Source organism: Podarcis muralis, chromosome 17 (genome assembly GCF_964188315.1).
Source record: "Podarcis muralis chromosome 17, rPodMur119.hap1.1, whole genome shotgun sequence".
Lineage (NCBI taxonomy): Eukaryota > Metazoa > Chordata > Lepidosauria > Squamata > Lacertidae > Podarcis > Podarcis muralis.
The window spans coordinates 39,651,763-39,670,084 of NC_135671.1; the positions used below are offsets into that span (position 1 = coordinate 39,651,763).

At 46.1% G+C, this 18,322-nt stretch overlaps 1 protein-coding gene across 5 annotated transcripts in view; it reads left to right on the plus strand.

The window, feature by feature from the left end:
• The first annotated feature begins 8,375 nt into the window (after positions 1-8,375).
• The window catches only part of LOC114587729 (putative G-protein coupled receptor 173), a 71,814-nt gene continuing 61,867 nt past the window's right edge, over positions 8,376-18,322 (plus strand). The window contains exon 1 of one of the 5 annotated variants that reach the window (XR_013391140.1): positions 8,376-9,498. Coding sequence is in view for 4 of the 5 variants with exons in the window: in XM_077921312.1 (XP_077777438.1) it covers positions 8,453-9,498 (1,046 nt within the window). In the remaining variant the exon portion in view is untranslated. The remainder of the gene's footprint in view (positions 9,499-18,322) is intronic. The other 4 variants (XM_077921312.1, XM_077921313.1, XM_077921311.1 and 1 more) reach the window with 4 other exon arrangements.

The window sequence follows — 18,322 nt, forward strand, 5'->3', positions numbered from 1 at the left end:
GCTTCGCACTTATTCTACATGGCTACAGGTCCAGTATGTAAATACAGAGAACATGCTCAAGAGCACTGATTAATTGTTGCCTAGATGACTGGATATAAATTTCTTTTAAAAAAATCTTAGCGTATATGATCATGTCTCAACAAAATGTGTGTGTGTTGCTTTTTAGGTCCAGTCCTAGGATGAGCAACCCTTGCAGTGACCTGGGACAGCCAAGAAATAAGCAAATAATAGCTTCCCCACTACCACCATTCCTCAACACTGAATTAATGGTTGAGTGTGAAGCACTCCAGTCTTTTCAACACCTCACCTTAGGGTATTTTGGTGGTCTCATCCTCTTGACACGTCCTGGAGGTGGTGTGCTTACTTGGGAGGTATTTGCAGACAGAAGAAGCATTCTGAGCTACCACACCTGAGCCCACCTCATTTTATTGGTGTGGCCTCTTACGTCACTCTTCAAGTCCCTCCCTAGCTGTATGGTGCAGCCCCTCTAAGAAAAAGGTGGGGATCCTTTTTTGTGGGGGGAGTGAAAAGCTTTGATTCTTCAGCTTTTGTTTTTTTATGGGTCAATTTCTCATATACTCTCTTGACACTGAAGACACACAAATATAAACACCTGAGGTAAGCAGCCCTTGCTGTGACATACTTTCACCAGGGCTTGTTTTCTTTTTTTCTCCTACTAACAGTCCCGCCTGAGAAAGTGACATCGTCCTGCTATTTGCACTGCAAGAGAGTATATGAGAAACTGGTGTGGCAGCTGGGTTGGCAGGCCCTGTTAATCTCAGCATTTAGTAAGGAAACTACAGTGGTACCTCGGGTTAAGTACTTAATTCGTTCCAGAGGTCCGTTCTTAACCTGAAACTGTTCTTAACCTGAAGCACCACTTTAGCTAAAGGGGCCTCCTGCTGAGGTTCTGTCCTGAGCCCGTTGCTGTCCAACATCTTTATAAATTACTTGGATTAAAGAATTGAGAGAATACACATCAAATTTGCAGGTTACACCAAACTGAGTGTCATGGACTGGCTGGATCCAGAGGAGTAGTGGGAGGCACCAGCAGAGGAATCCCCAAGGGAAGAAGGCTCAGAGCCAGGGGATTAGTGGTGGGACAACAATGAGTGGTCAGAGAGAGAAGAGGGAGAAGACTGGGAGGAAGAGGCTATTGCAGAGAGCAGTCCAGACTCAGAGGCCGGAGAGGAGGGGGACCAGGAGACAGAGATGAGGCAGGCTGCTGAAGAAGACAGGGGGTCTCCCCCTCCTGCTGCAACCAGCTCCCCTCCCCCCTGGTCTCCCAGAACCCATAGAGGTATGAAGGGGGTGGAGCAAATAGAGACAAGACATCAGAGCCTTAGGCTGCTGGGGAAGGAACTGCGACAGGAGCCTTGGTGAATGGTGGGAAGGCAGGGACCTTTCGTCCTCACAACTGCCTCACTGGGGCAAGACCTACTGGGAAGAGTTGCTGTGATCACTAGGCCTGCACTGTTTTGGGTTATTTTAATAAAGTGTTTTAACTTCACTGACACCAGGTGTTTTATTGCTGCCCTTAACTTCAGCTCCTGACAGAGAGGTAGCTAATGCCACTGAAGACTTGGGATTCAAGATGATCTTAACAGATTGGAGAACTAGGCCAAAACTAATTTCAATAAGGACAAATGTAAGGATCTGCACTTAGGCAGGAAGAACCAACTGCACAAATGTAAGATCTGGCTTGAGATTGAGGGAGCTGGGTATGTTTTGCTTGGAAAAGAGGAAACTGAGGGGATATGATTGCCATCTTTCAATATTGAAAAGACTCTCACATGGAGGATGGAGCAAGCTTGTTTTCTCCTGCTCTGAAGGGTAGGATTTGAACTAATGGATTCAAGTTACAAGAAAGGAGATTCCGACTAAACATCAGGAAGAACTTTATGACAGTAAGAGCTGTTTGACATTGGAAGAGACTCCAACAAGAGCTGGTGGGTGGTCACCTGTCATCGACACTTCACTTGAGATTCCTGCATTGCAGGGGGTTGGACAAGATGATCCTTGAGGTCCCTACCATGATTCCATGATGACATAACTGTTAACTGTAATGTAAACTGTGTTATCCATTATCTAAAATAATTTCAACCTATGGATTCCACATAATTGACATAGAACAGAATCCCTGCTTCATCCATAAGCATGCATTGAAAGGTTAGGGATGGGGAAGAATTGAAGGACTCTATAATCACCCTGATTGTGAGTACAACAGAATGTCTAAAAGGTGTTAAGACTTTGGCAACCCCAGCAGCAATCCTATGCACAGTTTTCTGGGAGCAAATTTCACTGAAGTCAGTGGAACCTATTCCCAAGTAAACACGCATTGCATCAGGGTGTGATCCACACAGAGTGCTTTTGAATGTGTTCCATCCAGGGCTTTTTTTCTGATGGTACTCAAGGGAGTGTAGTACCAGCACCTTTCCCTCCCCCAGTAAGTGTGGCACTTACTGCAACAGCTTCATGCTGAGTACTGGTTCCATCAATCTGGGAGGAAGGATATACAGTGGTACCTCGGGTTAAGTACTTACCGTAATTCGTTCTGGAGGTCCGTTCTTAACCTGAAACTGTTATTAACCTGAAGCACCACTTTAGCTAATGGGGCCCCCTGCTGCTGCCATACCGCCACCGCGCGATTTCTGTTCTCATCCTGAAGCAAAGTTCTTAACCCAAGGTACTATTTCTGGGTTAGTGGAGTCTGTAACCTGAAGCGTATGTAACCCGAGGTACCACTGTAGAGTGGAACCTCAGTTTTCAAACGTAATCTGATCAGGAAGTCTGTTCGATTTCCAAAATGTACAAAAACTGAAAATCAAAGTGTTGTCGGCAAAGTGAATGGTGAGAATGGAAAAATGTGCCGCGGAAGCTGTTTGACTTCCAAAGTGCGTTTGAAAATGAAAGCATTCATTTCTGGGTTTTCGGTGTTCGGCTTCCGAAACGTTCAGCAGCCAAGACATTTGAAAACCGAGGTTCCCCTGTACAGTGTTTAGGGAATGTTCTCATCTTGGGCTTTTGATTAATAAACTTCACTTTCTGATTTTGTATATATGATGCTATTTATAGCACACCTAATCAAGCTTCCTGTGCTGGGTGTAGCAACCAACAGCTAGCTAGCTTGTGTATTTTTTGCTTATGATCACTAAACATACTAGATGTCTGCAGCAACCTGCTTTTCTGTTAAATATATTTTGATAAAACAATTCTGCTTGGCTATTCTGGGCTTGTTCTTTTAAACTGTTTTCCACTGTAATAACACACCAGCACGGTCTGGTGTTTGAAGGGGGGAGGAAGAACACACAAGAACACGGCTGTATCTCATAAAGAAGAGAGTGCCTAGGTTTTGCCAAAAATGTTCTGTTTGGTTTTATCTTCTCTTCTTCTTCTTCTTTGATGATCACTCGTAGCCAAGTAAGATTGTCTTCCACAAACATGGTTTTAATAGTGAGTCCGTAAGTGACTGTGGAGGCCAATTATGGATCCACACGTCCTTCCACAGTGGGGACATAGGTTTCCAGGTGGGAGTTTTATATGCCCTTTTTAATTATTTAAATAATTTATAGAATGCATGAATGCTCTTTGAATAATCAGTGTTGTCTAATCTCCCTGCAAATAAAACAGGATGAATGGTCAAGAAACAGGTTGTCTTGAAGTTCCTGTCATTGGTGCTATAATAGTGCATTAGTGGCAGATTTAATAATGTCTCATCCACATATTGTTCTATAATAAATATGATAATAAATTTATACCCCGCCCTTCCTGGTTAAAAAAAATGGGCTCAGGGCGGCTAACAACAAGTTTAAAACACTTAATTGTAATACAACATAGAAGCAGCATATATAAAACATAGAAGCAGCACAATATAAAAGCATGAATAACAATAAAATTCAAAGTTCAAAAATCAATTTGGGGGAAATCCATCCAATAAATATTAGATAGTCACCAGGGCTAGCTGGCTGAATTAGTCCTACTTAGACCAGCAAGGAGGCCAGAGGAGAATTAGCTGTGGGGTCCCAGAGCAAGTTATCTTCATAAAAGGGAGGGGGAGGGAAGAGAAGGGAAATAAAAGATCAGGCTGAATTCAGATTAAAGGCCAGGCAGAATAGCTTTGTCTTACAGGCCCAGTGAAAGGGGGTTAAATCCTGTAGGGCCCTAGTCTCATGGGACAGAGCATTCCACCAGGTCGGAGCCATCACTGAAAAGGCCCTGGCCCTGGTGGAGGATAATCCGACTTCCTTAGGGCCTGAGACCTCTAAACTATGGTTATTCATGGACCTCTGCGGGGCATACCAGGAGAGGCGGTCCCATGAATATGAGGGGCCCTAAGCCACAAAGGGCTTTAAAGGTCAAGACCAGCACCTTGAACCTGACCCTATACTCCACTGGGAGCCAGTGCAACTGGTAAAGCACTGGATGAATATGCTCCCATAGCAGGGACCCCGTGAGGAGCCTCGCTGCAGCATTCTGCACCCGCTGGAGTTTATGTGACAGTTTCAAGGGCAGCCCCGCGTAGAGCGAATTACAGTAGTCAAGCCTGGAGGTGACCGTCACATGGATCACTGTGGCCAGGTCGGGGCGGGAAAGGTAAGGGACCAACTGCTTGATGTGGTGAAGATGGAAAAATGTTGCCTTGGCTGTTGCTGTAACCTGCGCCTCCATGGAAAGGGAGGCGTCAAGGATTACACCCAAACTCTTAACGGAAGGCAATGGCACTAACTGGGCCCCCGCAAGAGAAAGGAGTTGGTTCCTCATCCCCATGCCATTCCGACCCAGCCAGAGGACCTCTGTCTTTGAAGGATTTCGTTTCAATCAGCTCCCACGAAACCATCCAGCCACAGCTTCCAAGCATCTGGTCAGTGTGTTCGGGGCTGAGTCGGTGTGACCATCCATCAGCAGATAGAGCTGAGTGACATCAGCATATTGGTGACAACCCAACCCAAAGCTCCGGATAATCTGGGCAAGGGGGCGCATAAAGATGTTAAAAAGCATTGGGGAGAGGATTGCGCCCTGTGGCACTCCACACACCAAGGAGTGGTGTGACGACATCTCCCTCCCTAGCACCACTCCATTCTGAAGGAAATCAGCCCTGAGTGCTCACTGGAAGGACAGATCCTGAAGCTGAGGCTCCAATACTTTGGCCACCACATGAGAAGAGAAGACTCCCTGGAAAAGACAAGGTGTCCTTCATTAATCCTTTTAGCTCTCTAGACACATTTCCTTCCGAATCTCCATATTCTCTCCTTTGAACACAAAGACATTTTCTATCAACAGAATGGCCCCCATCATTCCATAAAATATTGGCCTCAATCAGCATCTTGCTTTCTTTGCATGAAGTACACTACCTTTATTATTTCCTGTATGGCAGTGTAACCACAAGATCACTTACTGCCTTCCTTGTTATTTCTATTAGCATATTTAAAGTTGAGAGTTATAATCTCTGTTGTGCAGATGCAATCACATCTGGACTGTTTGATTTTTCAGCCTCCTAGCAGACACCTATTTTGTGTTTAGCCTTTTAGTTAGGTGGGTTGGATTTCTCCTTTTTATAAGCAAACAGTTTAAGTTCTTCTTTTATTGCTGTTCCTATATTTGGTTTTTATTTTATTTATTTATTTATATCCCATTTGATTGTAAAAAAGAAAACCCCTCCGAGTTGTTTATAATTTTCCTGCACCCTACTTTGTAAGTCGTTTGAGTCATTTTCGTGTAAAAAGCAATGAATAAACTTAATAAATGAAGAAATCTCTCACAAATAAGAAAATACCAGATTGATTCTCAATTTGCTTAGAGAATAATCAGTGAGATCTACTGCTGAGATTACTATCAGGTTTAAAGACAGTGGCATAGCTGATATGTCTACTACATTTAGAATCTCAGTATTGCACCTTTCCTTGTTTCTGCATCTAGAACTTGTATCAGCATCTGCCACTAAATTTTCCCACTCCCCAGATGCCCTCCACATTCTGCTCCTCTTGTTGATACCAGAAGTATTGTACAAGTGGATTATAAGCTCTGCCTTATATTTCCGCCCATTTCCCAGGATACTCTGACCTTTGCTTCTGCAGCTTAGCAAGGTTTCCTGCTCTCTTAAAAGATCCTTCTCCATTCTCCCTTGCTGCTACATATTTTATACCTAGAACTCCCTTCTTGAGTGCATACACCTCTCATATTTCAATTCTTGTTTTCGTGATACTTGTATTTAAAATCAACTCTCCTCCAATAAAACTAAGCCTACGTGGGAGAATGTGATGTCATTTGTTCACATTCATCCCTGGTTAAATTTATTTATTCCCCACAATCCTTCTTTCTTTCTGTTGTTGCCCCATCCACACTGGTTTACCATGTGTTTGCAGCCATTTGTACTCCCATTTAATTTGTATAGTCCACAAGACATTAACCACCCGCAGGCTCCAAACTGCTCCATTCAGGATCACAGGTTATTGTTTTGGTGATTTGGATGGGTGGATCAATTGTTACTAGTCCTCTTTCCATGCCCTCTACTTCCTCAATGCTTTAATTTATTTTCTGTCTGTGCTTGTAACTATTTTAAATACACTCCTAAGTAAAGCTATCAACATCCAATAGCTCCCAAATATCTCTAGGTATGTGTATGTCCTAGTATTTTGGGGTCTTGCTTCACCATTGAAGATGAAGCTGGAAGCCACAACCCTAAAATGTTCCACCTCTGTTATTCCAAGGATTTCGCTCTCCCCACCCCCAGTTATTTTTGTAAGTATTACATACTTTTAGGACGTACTAGTCCCAGAAGATAGATCCATCCCAGAATAGTGTTGAAAATATGGGCTGCAAGATACTTCTACACAAAAACTTTTGAATTGGTCTCTAATTAGTTATTGCTAGGAGAAAGATTTCCAAAGATTTCATACGCTAATCCCTATAAATGAAATATTTTGGCTACTGGGTTTTTACTTCCTCTTCAATAACAAAGATTATAAAACTGAATTGAAATTAAGCTACTTTTCTCCATCTTAATCCAAATAAACGGCCCTAAATAGCCTCGGCCCAGTATACCCGAAGGAGCGTCTCCACCCCCATTGTTTAGCCCGCACACTGAGGTCCAGCTCCGAGGGCCTTCTGGCAGTTTCCTCCCTGCGAGAAGTGAGTTTACAGGGAACCAGGCAGAGGGCCTTCTCGGTGGTGGCACCCTCCCATCAGATGTCAAGGAAATAAGCAACTTTTAGAAGACATGTGAAGGCAGCCCTGTTTAGGGAAGTTTTTAAATGTTTGGTGTTTTATCATGTTTTTAATATTCTGTTGGGAGCTGCCAGGAGTGGCTGGGGAAACCCAACCAGATGGAAGGGGTATAAATAAATTGCTGTTGTTGTTGTTATTATTATTATAAATAACTACAAATGCATTTTCAACTGTTCATCTTGAAAATACTTTTGTTGCATAGTACTTAATTCCTATCAGCAAGGCTGCTGTCATTTTAGAAATGTGTGCCGAATCCTAGAATGTACCTGCCACATGAACAGTTGGGATGGAATACATCAGGTCAGCCTTACTGGAGAACTGGATCTGACACCTTTGCTACCATGTACAGATTTTCGAAATTCTGAAAATTCAGTATTTTGGCTGCGTTGCATAGTGCGACAATAGAAATTCTGTATATGCTTGTATGGAGGGCATATTGAGTTTAAAAATGTGCCAATTCGTGGGCACTGGGTTGTATTCAACTAACCCCCTTTCCTCCCCCTCCAGTTCTGCTTCGGAGGGTCGGGCGCCCCCGGAGAGGAGAGGGGGCCTAAGTTCTTGCGCTGACGAGAGTGCCTGCCGGGAGCCCCCCTGGATGCAGCTGGGCCTCGGTTTCGGAGCTTAATGTTTGAGGGCATTTTCGGGTCGGGCCAGCTGCCAGGCACCATCTCCATCTCCGCGGCTTACGCGCCGGGGCTGAAGGAGGCCCGGGAAACCCGCGCCCTGCTCCGCCGGCCCCCGGCTCTCCATCCCCGCTTCTTTCCGCGGCCATTTGCTCGCCTGGCGGAGCGAAGGGACAGCGGCGCCCAGGACCCGCTCACGCCCGGCCGGCCGGCGGGCGAGGGTGACCCGCGGGCGGACGCCGCGCACCTGCCGCGCTGGGGCTTCCCTTCCTCGGGGCCGGCGGGCGCCAGGCTGGGCAGCGGCCGCCCAGGAGGAAGGCGCCCTTTCTCCGCGCTCTGGAGCGGAGCCGCGGCGCGAAGAAGAGGCCCGCCGCCTGCCCTCCTCTCTTCAGGCGCCCCGAGATCGCTGGGCGAGAGGAACCTCCGCGGCCTCCGCCTCGTCGCTTCTGAGGGAGGGAAGGGGAGCAAGGCCTGCCGCGCCGTTCCATTGGCGCCGGCGCCGCTCTGCCCGCCCCGCCCGCCCCGCCTCCGTCCCGCCGCCGCCGCCTGGGCGAGAGCAGCCGCGTCTGTCTGCGTGCGCCGCCGGCCTCCCTCCGCCGCTCGCCATGGCCCGCGCGGGGGCCGCCTCCTCCCCCGCGCCGCCGCCCCCGCTGCCCGCCTTGCCCCTGGCTCGGGAGGAGGCGGCGGCGGTGGCGGAGGAGGACGAGGAGGAGGAGGAAGACCCCCCGTCCCGGACCCTGGTGCCCCGCTCCTCCCCGGTGCCCAGGCCCCAGCACCCCGCCGCCGCCGCCGGCGGGGGAAGCAGCTCCTCCTCGGGCGACGAGGACGAGGAGCAGCAGCAGCAGCAGCCCGAGCAGCGCCCGCCCCCCCGCTTGCCAGGGCCCCTCTGCCCGCCGCCCCCGGCTGGCCCGCTCTCCCCGCATGGCCAAGGGCAGCAGCCCCCGCAGCATGTCCCCGCCACCGCTGCCATGGAGGAGCCCGCCCAGAACGCTGCAGGCCGGCACGTGCTCTTCGCCGATGCCCTGGGCCTGCCCTTGGCCCGCTGGCGGCGCTATCAGCCCTGGCCACCACCATCTCCTGAGTCCCCCCCTGAGGTGGTGCCCCCCTTGGCCTCTTCCCAGCCACCCTCCCATCCTACCCCCTACTTTCTGCCCTCTTTTGTGTTGCAACCGGCGGGGCAAGGTGAGGAGGAGAAGCTTGGGCGCCTGCGCCAGGCCAAGGTGGAGCTGGAAGAGCTGCTGCCCCCAGAGCCAGGGGAGCCCCGGGTCTTGCGTGGCACCGTGCGGGTGCTCAACGTTTCTTACCACAAGGCTGTGCACGTGCGGGCCAGCCGAGACCGGTGGCAGAGTCACCGGGACTACGCTGCCCTCTATATTCCAGGGGGTTCGCCAGACGGGGGCCTGACGGACCGCTTTGCTTTCCGCCTGGAATTTGGCGATGAGGATGAGGAAGAGGAAGAGGAAGGAGGGCCCCGGCTTGACTTTGTGGTGCGCTACCAGACCGAGGAGGGCGTCTACTGGGCCAACAATGACGGCAGGAACTACAGTGTGGTACTGAAGGGGGCTGCACCTTCCCAGGGTGTGCCCAAGAGGTCTGGCAAAGAGGGCGAATCACGAAGACTCAAGAGCTGCATGAGGCCAATCAGAATCAGGTAATGCCCCTCAGTGTTCTGTGTGCCCATTTCCAAAAGCTGTTGGCACCTGTACCCAATCCATGGCCTGGGGCTTTCTGCTCTCACATCCCTCATGAATCCACTAGATACTACTCTGCTCAAAAGAGGGGGTTGGAACCAAAGTTTCTTGCTTCCTTAGCCCTGTGAGAAATCGCTCAGCCCCTTTCAGGATAGAACGTCTTGCCCAGCAGTATTGTTTCCCAGTTTGCTTGGACCCTTGTGCAGTAACCTCTAATATTTGCGAATTGGAGATGCTCTTTTAGGTCACAAACTTCCTTTTGAAGAGAGGGACTAGCTACAGTTTTATTTTTTTGCTAAAAGGAAACATAAAATATATCGTGTATTAATTTAAGCACTAAGTAGGCTTGTCTCAAAGGCTCTCCTCCATCTCTGAACTGCTTTTAATGGGTCCCTTTTTCCTCTTTGTCTCTCACTTGTACCAATGATTCTTTAGTGTAATATGGGCATCCCTAGGGGAGGTGCAAATAGTTGTCAGAGAAGGTGTCAGCTTGGTTTTGGCCCCTCCCAGATAATGCCTTAGGATATTTTCACACATGGCCCTAAAAACACCATTGAGTTCATATTGTAATGTTAATGTGTAGAATGTGGAAGAGAACCATTTTAAGGCAAACATGTATACTAGTTACTGTTGGTTTTGCATACTGATTACAGAAAAGCAAAGTCTTTTCAAGGCAGTTCAGTACTTAGATGTGGCAGGCATGATCACTGCACACACTGGTGTTTGTCACTTGTAGATAACATACAGATGTTTAAAGTCATCTGTACAGATGTTTAATCTAATACACATTAATTTGTCAATCTTGGTTGGTCCATGTTTTTTAGGCCTTGTTCTTGCTTTGGTGTTAAATCTATGTGTGACTTATACCACTTCAGACTGAAGATGGAGGCTCATATGAACCATCACCACCCAACTGTTCTTCCCTGTACACATGTCATTGTTTGCTGATAACCCAAAATCTGCTACCTAAGGTGATCAGCCATTTGGTAGGCTGAAGCCAATTGCTTCACATAACAGATTTTGTGGTATCATTAAGGGATAGTGACTTTTCAGTTATATTTTTACCACTATACTAGAAGGGCATTGCTTGGATTTTACTGTAGGAAATGATGGTGTGTGTATGCACAGGTGCCGTCCCACTTACATGGGGGTTACATTCTGGGTCCCACCCCCATAAGTGAAATCATGTAAAGTGGGAAGCAGCCTCTAAATGCCGATTTCCTCCTCTCCAGCTCTCTCTCCCATTCTCTCCAATCCAGACCAAAATATTTAGGGGCTGGAGGATGCGTGAGAAAGTGGCTGTTGCTGTTGCGCTACCCCTCACGTCAGCTGTTAGGTGAGGAGGCTGAGCAGCGTAAACAAAGCAGGCTTTTGTTAGGGCGGGACAGAACCTCAGTTAGTTAAGTATTTTTATTGATTTTTATTGATTTGGGGGGCAGCTTCCCCCCTGGCTATGCCCATGGAGAAGAAGGGGAGACCGAGGAAGAAATTCTGCAACTAGAGAGAGGTGGAACCCCTTTCCTGCTGGCTCGGGCCAAAGAGGCTTCAACCATCTCCTTGCTCCCTCGCATTGTCCTTTTAGCACTTTGGGAACAGTACAGAAATGCAGAGGCTTCTTGGAAATCTTCAGGGTTATTGTGATGTGTGAGGTCTAACCATTTTGATCTGTTGTATGTTCCCTGGATAATGACAAGTGACTTGCCTATTTTTTTTGTCCTACTTATATCTGGGAAAGCACAAGCAGTTGTTTTTCTTGCCTTGGGATAGGTTCACAATGTTTGTGTTCCCTTGAGCTATGTCTTCTAAAAAGTGATGGTAATACAGTAGTACCTCGGGTTACATACGCTTCAGGTTACATATGCTTCAGGTTACAGACTCCGCTAACCCAGAAATAGTACCTCCGGTTAAGAACTTTGCTTCAGGATGAGAACAGAAATCACGCAGCGGTGGCAGCGGGAGGCCCCATTAGCTAAAGTGGTGCTTCAGGTTAATTCGGACCTCCGGAACGAATTAAGTTCTTAACCCGAGGTACCACTGTAATTAAATAATACTTATTTCTAAAAGTATGGAGAAGGATGAACATGTGGTATCCATCTTGAGCCTTAGGATAGAAGAAGTGATTATTTGTGGTATCTAGAAATACAGGATCTTGGTGACCACATAAAGCATGGGAGCTTAAAGAAGAAGAAGAAGAAATGGATTGATTTTTGCATTTTATTCAGTGCTAGCATGATATGTGACATTTCACAAAGCATAAGGGTCCCTGCACTGAGGAGTTTTCAATCTGAAATTCAGCATAGGGGAAACAACAAGGGGAGGGAAGTGGAAGCATGGGGTAAACAAATAACATGCCATTGTTTCAGTTGTACATGCTTTGACTTAGTTACAGACTGAGTTACAGAGGGCATGGGAACTAAGGAATTGTGCCAAATGCTTCATGGAAAAGATAGATTTTGAGAATGAATTTAGGAGACATAAAAGGCATCATACAGGTGTTCTGGGATGCAGGTCCAAGCATATGGGACAGGAAGGGAGAGTTTTGTTGTTGCAAGAATTTGTAGCAAGCACTTTGACTACTTTAAAAGCACTATGTGAAAGACTAACTTCTATTATTAAACATTTTAAAGCATTGGCAACTTGATTGATGTTTTGCATATCCCATTGGTATTTATGTAGTTGGCTTGGAGGGAAAGAGTGTTGAGATTATTGGGAGTAGGACGGATGAAGGGCAAGGGTTCATAATGTTTTCTTTTTATTATTGCAAAAGTATTTTTCTTCTAATAAAGTAAAAAACAAAATTATAAATATTTTTATCAAAATATTTAAAATGAATATTAAAAGATGCATGTGCAGAGGGAAGAAGTAAAGACAAAATGCTTGAAACTTGTTTTATTTGCAGCCTCAGATGGAAGCATGTAATCTTTGTGGTCTCTTGACTCTACTGATGATAGTATATAAAGTGAGCAGATGGTATCAGTGGAAATCCCCACCACCCTTCACCTGCAGGATTGTATTATATTTGTAAATGCTTTCTCAGGTGATATTTCTTAACTAGGGTGGAAACGATTACAGAAACATGCTCTGTTCTGTGTCTCATGTTGTAGACTGAATCTGGGTGAAGACAGATAACATTTTAACAATGATCACAGCAACCTCTTCACTAGTGGGGTGTAACTTACCTTAAGTGCACATATACCATTAAGTTGAATGCTGGATTATTCTCCCTTCCCCTCATGCTTCAGACAGCTATCTACTTTTCATGTTTTCATGTTCATCTTTCACATGAACTCTCCTTTCTTGGAGGTTTTTAAGCAGTGTTTGGAGGGGCATCAGCCATGGATGCTTTAGCTAAGATTCCTGCATTGCAGAGGATTGGACTAGATGACCCTTGGGGTCCCTTCTAACTCCACAATTCTATGATTCTATTCCTCTCCCCGCCTCCCAAATAATCTAACAACGTTTCAGATTTGCTCTGTAGATGGAGGAGAGGTTTATTGGTGAGGTCATGGACGCTTGTTAATAATTTTCCCCCGTTGCAAACTAAAGTATAATGAAAACTTGCAGAACCATTTTTAAGAGTTTGTCTCAGGATGGAAAAATATACTTGTGTTTTGAGGCTTCTGTTTTTGAATGCGCCTCGGAAGTCGAACGGCTTCCACTGTGTGTTTTTCAATTTTCTCAACTGAATTTGCAGACAGCCTTTTGCACCTTGGCTTTTTAATGTTTTTGAACTCGAATGGTCTTTCAGAACAGATTATGTTCGAGAACCGAGGTACCGCTGTACCAGTTATCTTTGAAGGGGACAAACCAATGATAAATGCTCCTGTGCATGCCTCATTGAAATGAGCAGGGACTGCTTTTGATCAGCTCCCATTCAATTCAATGGGGCTTGGATAGAAAAAGCTTTTGTTGGATTATGTCTTAAAATTGAAAGCAAAGGGCAGGGACAAAACAATAGCAGCGCAGAGAGGCAGGCAGAGAGAGAAATGCACGCACATCCATGAATTCTGCCAAACTCTGTAAGCATCTGAATCTCTTCCACATCCTCCCATTTTGTTGATGAGATAAGGATCAGTTTATCAGTCCCCACTTGCTTTGTTGGGTGTTCTGGGCCTTTTCTTGGAATTACTGTATGTTCAATTACCGTAAGTTACATAGCACCCAAACCCAGAGCTTGGGAATTTGTCGTTATGATTGTATGGGCTTTGCACTAACACGTAAAGAGCAAAACTCTGCAGCAGGGTAACCCCAGTTCTACAGCAAACAAAGCTGAATACTGAGACACGTATAAATTCTACAGAATTCCCATATATTTGCTTATTTGGCAAAAAGTATTCTGCTTCTGCTACATCGAAGGAAGAAGGAAGAAGAATTTGGCAGGATACTGTCCTTTTTCCTGACAAGTAAATATTATTTCTCCCTATGCCTTTTGAGCTTTCATCAGACATTGGCAGCACAGCTTCAGGTTTCTATTTGCAGCCGTAAGAGTTAGAAACTTGATTTTAAAAAATAAAGCAGAGGTTTGGAAGATGCTGAATTCTGAGCTTTTCCTGCCTTTTTGTGCTATACACATAGTTCAAACATGGCTATAGGACATATGGAAGTTGTGTTTGATGATGCACTCTAGATAGCTGCACCTGCTGAGGAAGGCAGAAGTAGTTCAGTAACCCCTTAAATCTTGCTTTCCCTTGGGGATGCGTGAAACTACTGCTAACTACGTAAGTTGGTCTTAATGCTTCAGAAAGATTTAGGTAAATGGCAAGAGACTGGTAGTTTCTCCAGTAAAGCATTCAAGGTTTCAAAGACCCACATTAACCTGAGTGTGGCAGCTAGTTTCTAAGAGATTGTTACTGAGGCTCAAGCATGCCTGGAAGCCATATTTTTTCTGATCAGTAAACCCTGTCTACCCATCCCCCTTCCTAGACATTTAGAGTTGTGACTGAAATATATGCTGCACATGCTGTGTTAGAAACTCAGCTATATAAGCTAATCACCAAATGAGGTGTCACTTCATTTAAAACCTTAAACCAGTGGTTTTCAACCAGGGTGCCATGGCACCCTGGGGTGCCTTAATGATGGTCAGGGGTGCTGCGGGCAACATTGACCTCTGTCCCTCTTTCCCTCCCTCCTCTGATATCCTCTTGTGTCTCTGCCTCCCAGAGGCTTGCACAGCTGTTTATTGCAGCAGCCCTGGCTTTGTTGCCTCTGGAAGGCACCTCTGTTTGGGGTGTGGGGAGGGTTAGCTCAGAGACCGGGGAGGGTTAGCTCAGAGTCCAGGATGGCAGCAGCAGCTGCACAGAGAACTCTCAAGGAGAGGAGGCTGAGGGAACACTCCAAAGGGGAAGCTGTTCAGAAAAGGGTGAGAGCTGCTAGCTCTGCAGGCAAGGGGTGACATAACTGGGCTCCTGAGCCCCTCAGGGGTGTCACAGGAAGAATGTAGTTGCTTAAGGGAGCAGTGGACTCAAAAAGGTTGAAAACCTCTGCCTTAAACCTAGGTTACAGTTGCCACAATGGAATGTCTAGGTGCCATTTTTTTTGTAATGCTGTTTATTGTTGTTTTTGTTGTTGTTGTCATAGGGATTAATTTAAGAGTGCGGTGAACCATGTACTCCTTGGAGAAAAAAGGTGATGCAGTATATAAATGCAACAACTAAGCTCTTCTGCTTACCTCCTTAAGAAAGCTGGAGAGGCCACTCCGATGGAGATGTTAGACACCAACCTTTCATTCAGGGATCTCCACATAGTCGCAATTTGACCAGTGCCAGTAGCAAGACGCGCCTGGTGCCTGGGGAATTTCAGACACTGTGCACATGTTCAGATGCACTCCAGCTACCTTTATTACTTCTTTACCTGCTCTGAACCTGAGTTCTGGTGTTGAAAGCACATTCTGGGATAGAATTGTAGTGGGATCTAGCTCAAATTAAGAACCCTCTTTAATGTTTTCTGGGCATGGATTAGGATCCTCAGGTTTTATTGCAGGATGTCTGGGATGGCAAAGGAGCCTTGACTCAGAAGACTGTGTCTGGAGTGGATAAGGGAAATTGACAAAATCTTCTTTAAATATCATTTCAAAATATATTCGCAATGCGTTATCTGTCTGTGGTTCAGTTGAGATGCAAGGTGTTTCCATGAGTACCCCTAACATTTTTAAATCATTTTAGTCATTCTCATTATGGGGTGCAACCTCACCACCCCATGATGAACCGCTCAATTAATTGTTAATGGTGAAAACAGAAAGAATCATCATCATCCCCCCTTTTCCTCAGAAGAGCTAATGAAATTGGCATTTGACAGGTAGGAGAGTTCATGGATTGCAGAGGCTGTCCAAAATAGGGAGGCTTTAGTTGTGTACAATGTGGTAAATGAGGCTGTAGTGGCACAATCTGTTCTGTGCACAGAGCAGGCTGCTGCTACCACATACCAAGTGAGAAAGAGAAGCCCAGCTATCTTGTTGGTTCTACAGAATGCAGTGAAAACATTGCTTGCTTCTCTTCCTTGAGTAACAAGAAGAATTTGTTTACCTGCCCAAGGTTGGGTCAAACTAGGCTACCATGCTAAGAGAATGAGGTTGTCACCTTCCTCTTCCACCTACAGTGCCTCTGTCTTTAGGCAAAAGGCTTTCCACTTGCCCTGTTTTTTTCTACAGCTACATCCAAGTAAGGGTGGAGGGGTAGTATTGGAAGGGGCAGACAACCTGTAGAACTTTCGTTCTCCTTTGCATTTTCCCATTATGGGCCATTATGGATACACTTTGGTGGAGTTCTTAGTCTGGGCATATAAAATCTAATTTATTTCTACTCTGTAAATTAATTGAAGGTAAAGGTAAAGATAAAGGACCCCTGACAGTTAAGTCCAGTCGCGAACGACTCTGGGGTTGCGGCACTCATCTCACTTTACTGGCCGAGGGAGCCGACGTTTGTCCACAGACAGTTTTTCTGGGTCCTGTGGCCAGCATGTCTAAGCCACTTCTGGTGAAACCAGAGCAGCGCACGGAAACGCCATTTACCTTCCAGCCGTTTACCTATTGTCAGGGAACTGACATCAGAGACACGGGAGAAGGAGAGGGTCTCAGATTCTGCAGGTGAAGGTCCTAGCACAAGGGGGAGACTCAGCTTGGTGGAAGGGGAAGGAAATACGCGTGACACCAAGAGTCCAGGAGAGCAATGGGAAGAGGAGGTGGAAGGGCTCCGGGATTCTTCCCTGGAAGTCAGTGAAGAGAGCCCAGGCACTCCGCTACCCACGCCCACCCTGCGCAGGAGACTCCCGCGCAATGAGAGGCGGAGACGATTAGGTGTCAAACAGCTTTTATGCTGGCAGAGGTTTAAGAAACGCCCAGACAGATTCTGCCAGTGACTGAGGCAGTCAAGCGGAGATGGGCTGTGCAGTCCGAAGGGTTTAACCAGGCAACCAAGCACCCAAACAGGGTCGGCTTACGCACGAGTAACTCCAAACCACTACACCTATTTATCTACTTGTGCTTTGATGTGCTTTCGAACTGCTAGGTTGGCAGGAGCTGGGACCGAGCAACAGGAGTTCACCCCGTCGCGGGGATTCGAACCACCGACCTTCCGATCGGCAAGCCCTAGGCTCAGTGGTTTAGACCACAGCGCCACCCGCCTCCCATAAATTAATTAGAAACCTGCAAATTCAAAAACTTGCAATGTTTTTTAATATAGAAGGCTGGATTCAACTAACTGGTTGTATTAGTGTTATGGAAACCTCACTTGGTCTAACATGCATAAGCCAGGTTACTGGCTGGGGTTCCATTTAGATCTCATATAACAGTTACACTGGTTGCCAGTTCGTTTCTGGGCCCAATTCAAGGTGGGCATGTGACTGTGTTAAAGTCCTAAACAACTCAGACACCAAATAGCTGAAAGACTGCCTCCTTCCCTACAGACCCTCTCAGGTGTAAAGATCAGCAGAGGGGCTCCTCTTGGTAGTTCCTGTGCCCTCAGAAGTTTGGGGGACAACATTCTCTGTGGCAGCCCCTAGATTCTGGTCCTCCCTCCCCACAGAAATGTGTTTGGCATCTTAATTACACAAGGGATGAATGCCTAATATGCTCTTCTTTACCCTGACCTTTTGGCATTTGAGTAGCATATTTTTAGGGCCCACCCTTCTGTGATTATAAGTTGTTTTATACTGTTTTTAACATTGTGTTTTAATTTTGCAACCTGCCTTGGAACCTAGCATGTCACTTTCTGTGTAACCAACATAGTATAAACTCCATGGAATAAACTTAAATGTTAAGAAGAGCTACTTGTGTCACCTTCGTGTACAAGGAATGTAATGTGTAAGTCATAAATCCATGGATCTGCTTTGGCAATTTCCATGAACTCCAAAGCTGATATACCTTCAAGATGGCCTAAGTTGCTGCAGCAAATATCTAAAAGTTGCAAGTATACCTATTACATTGTTTATGTTGAAGATACTTCTTTCTTGAATGGAAAAAAGCAGCCTGAAATAATATCTGTACAGGCCAACACCCAGAATTATCTCAGGCTTTATAACAGCCCCTAGAGGAAAGTATGGTCTCTAGCTTAAAGCAAGCAGTGTTTGGGCATCTGAATTCCTGAGTTCTGTTCCAAAACAAGAGAGCTGTGATACAGCTCTACACAAGTTGTGACCTACCAAGTTTATCAGCCATTGGTGGTAACTTGCCCAGTGCTGGGTCCGCCCCGCCTCCCGGCTGTTCCAAGTGATCTGCAAAACCAGGAATTTCAATGAACCCCTGGAAATCCGCCATACTTGGTTGGTGGGTTGTATTTGATCTGTTTGTTG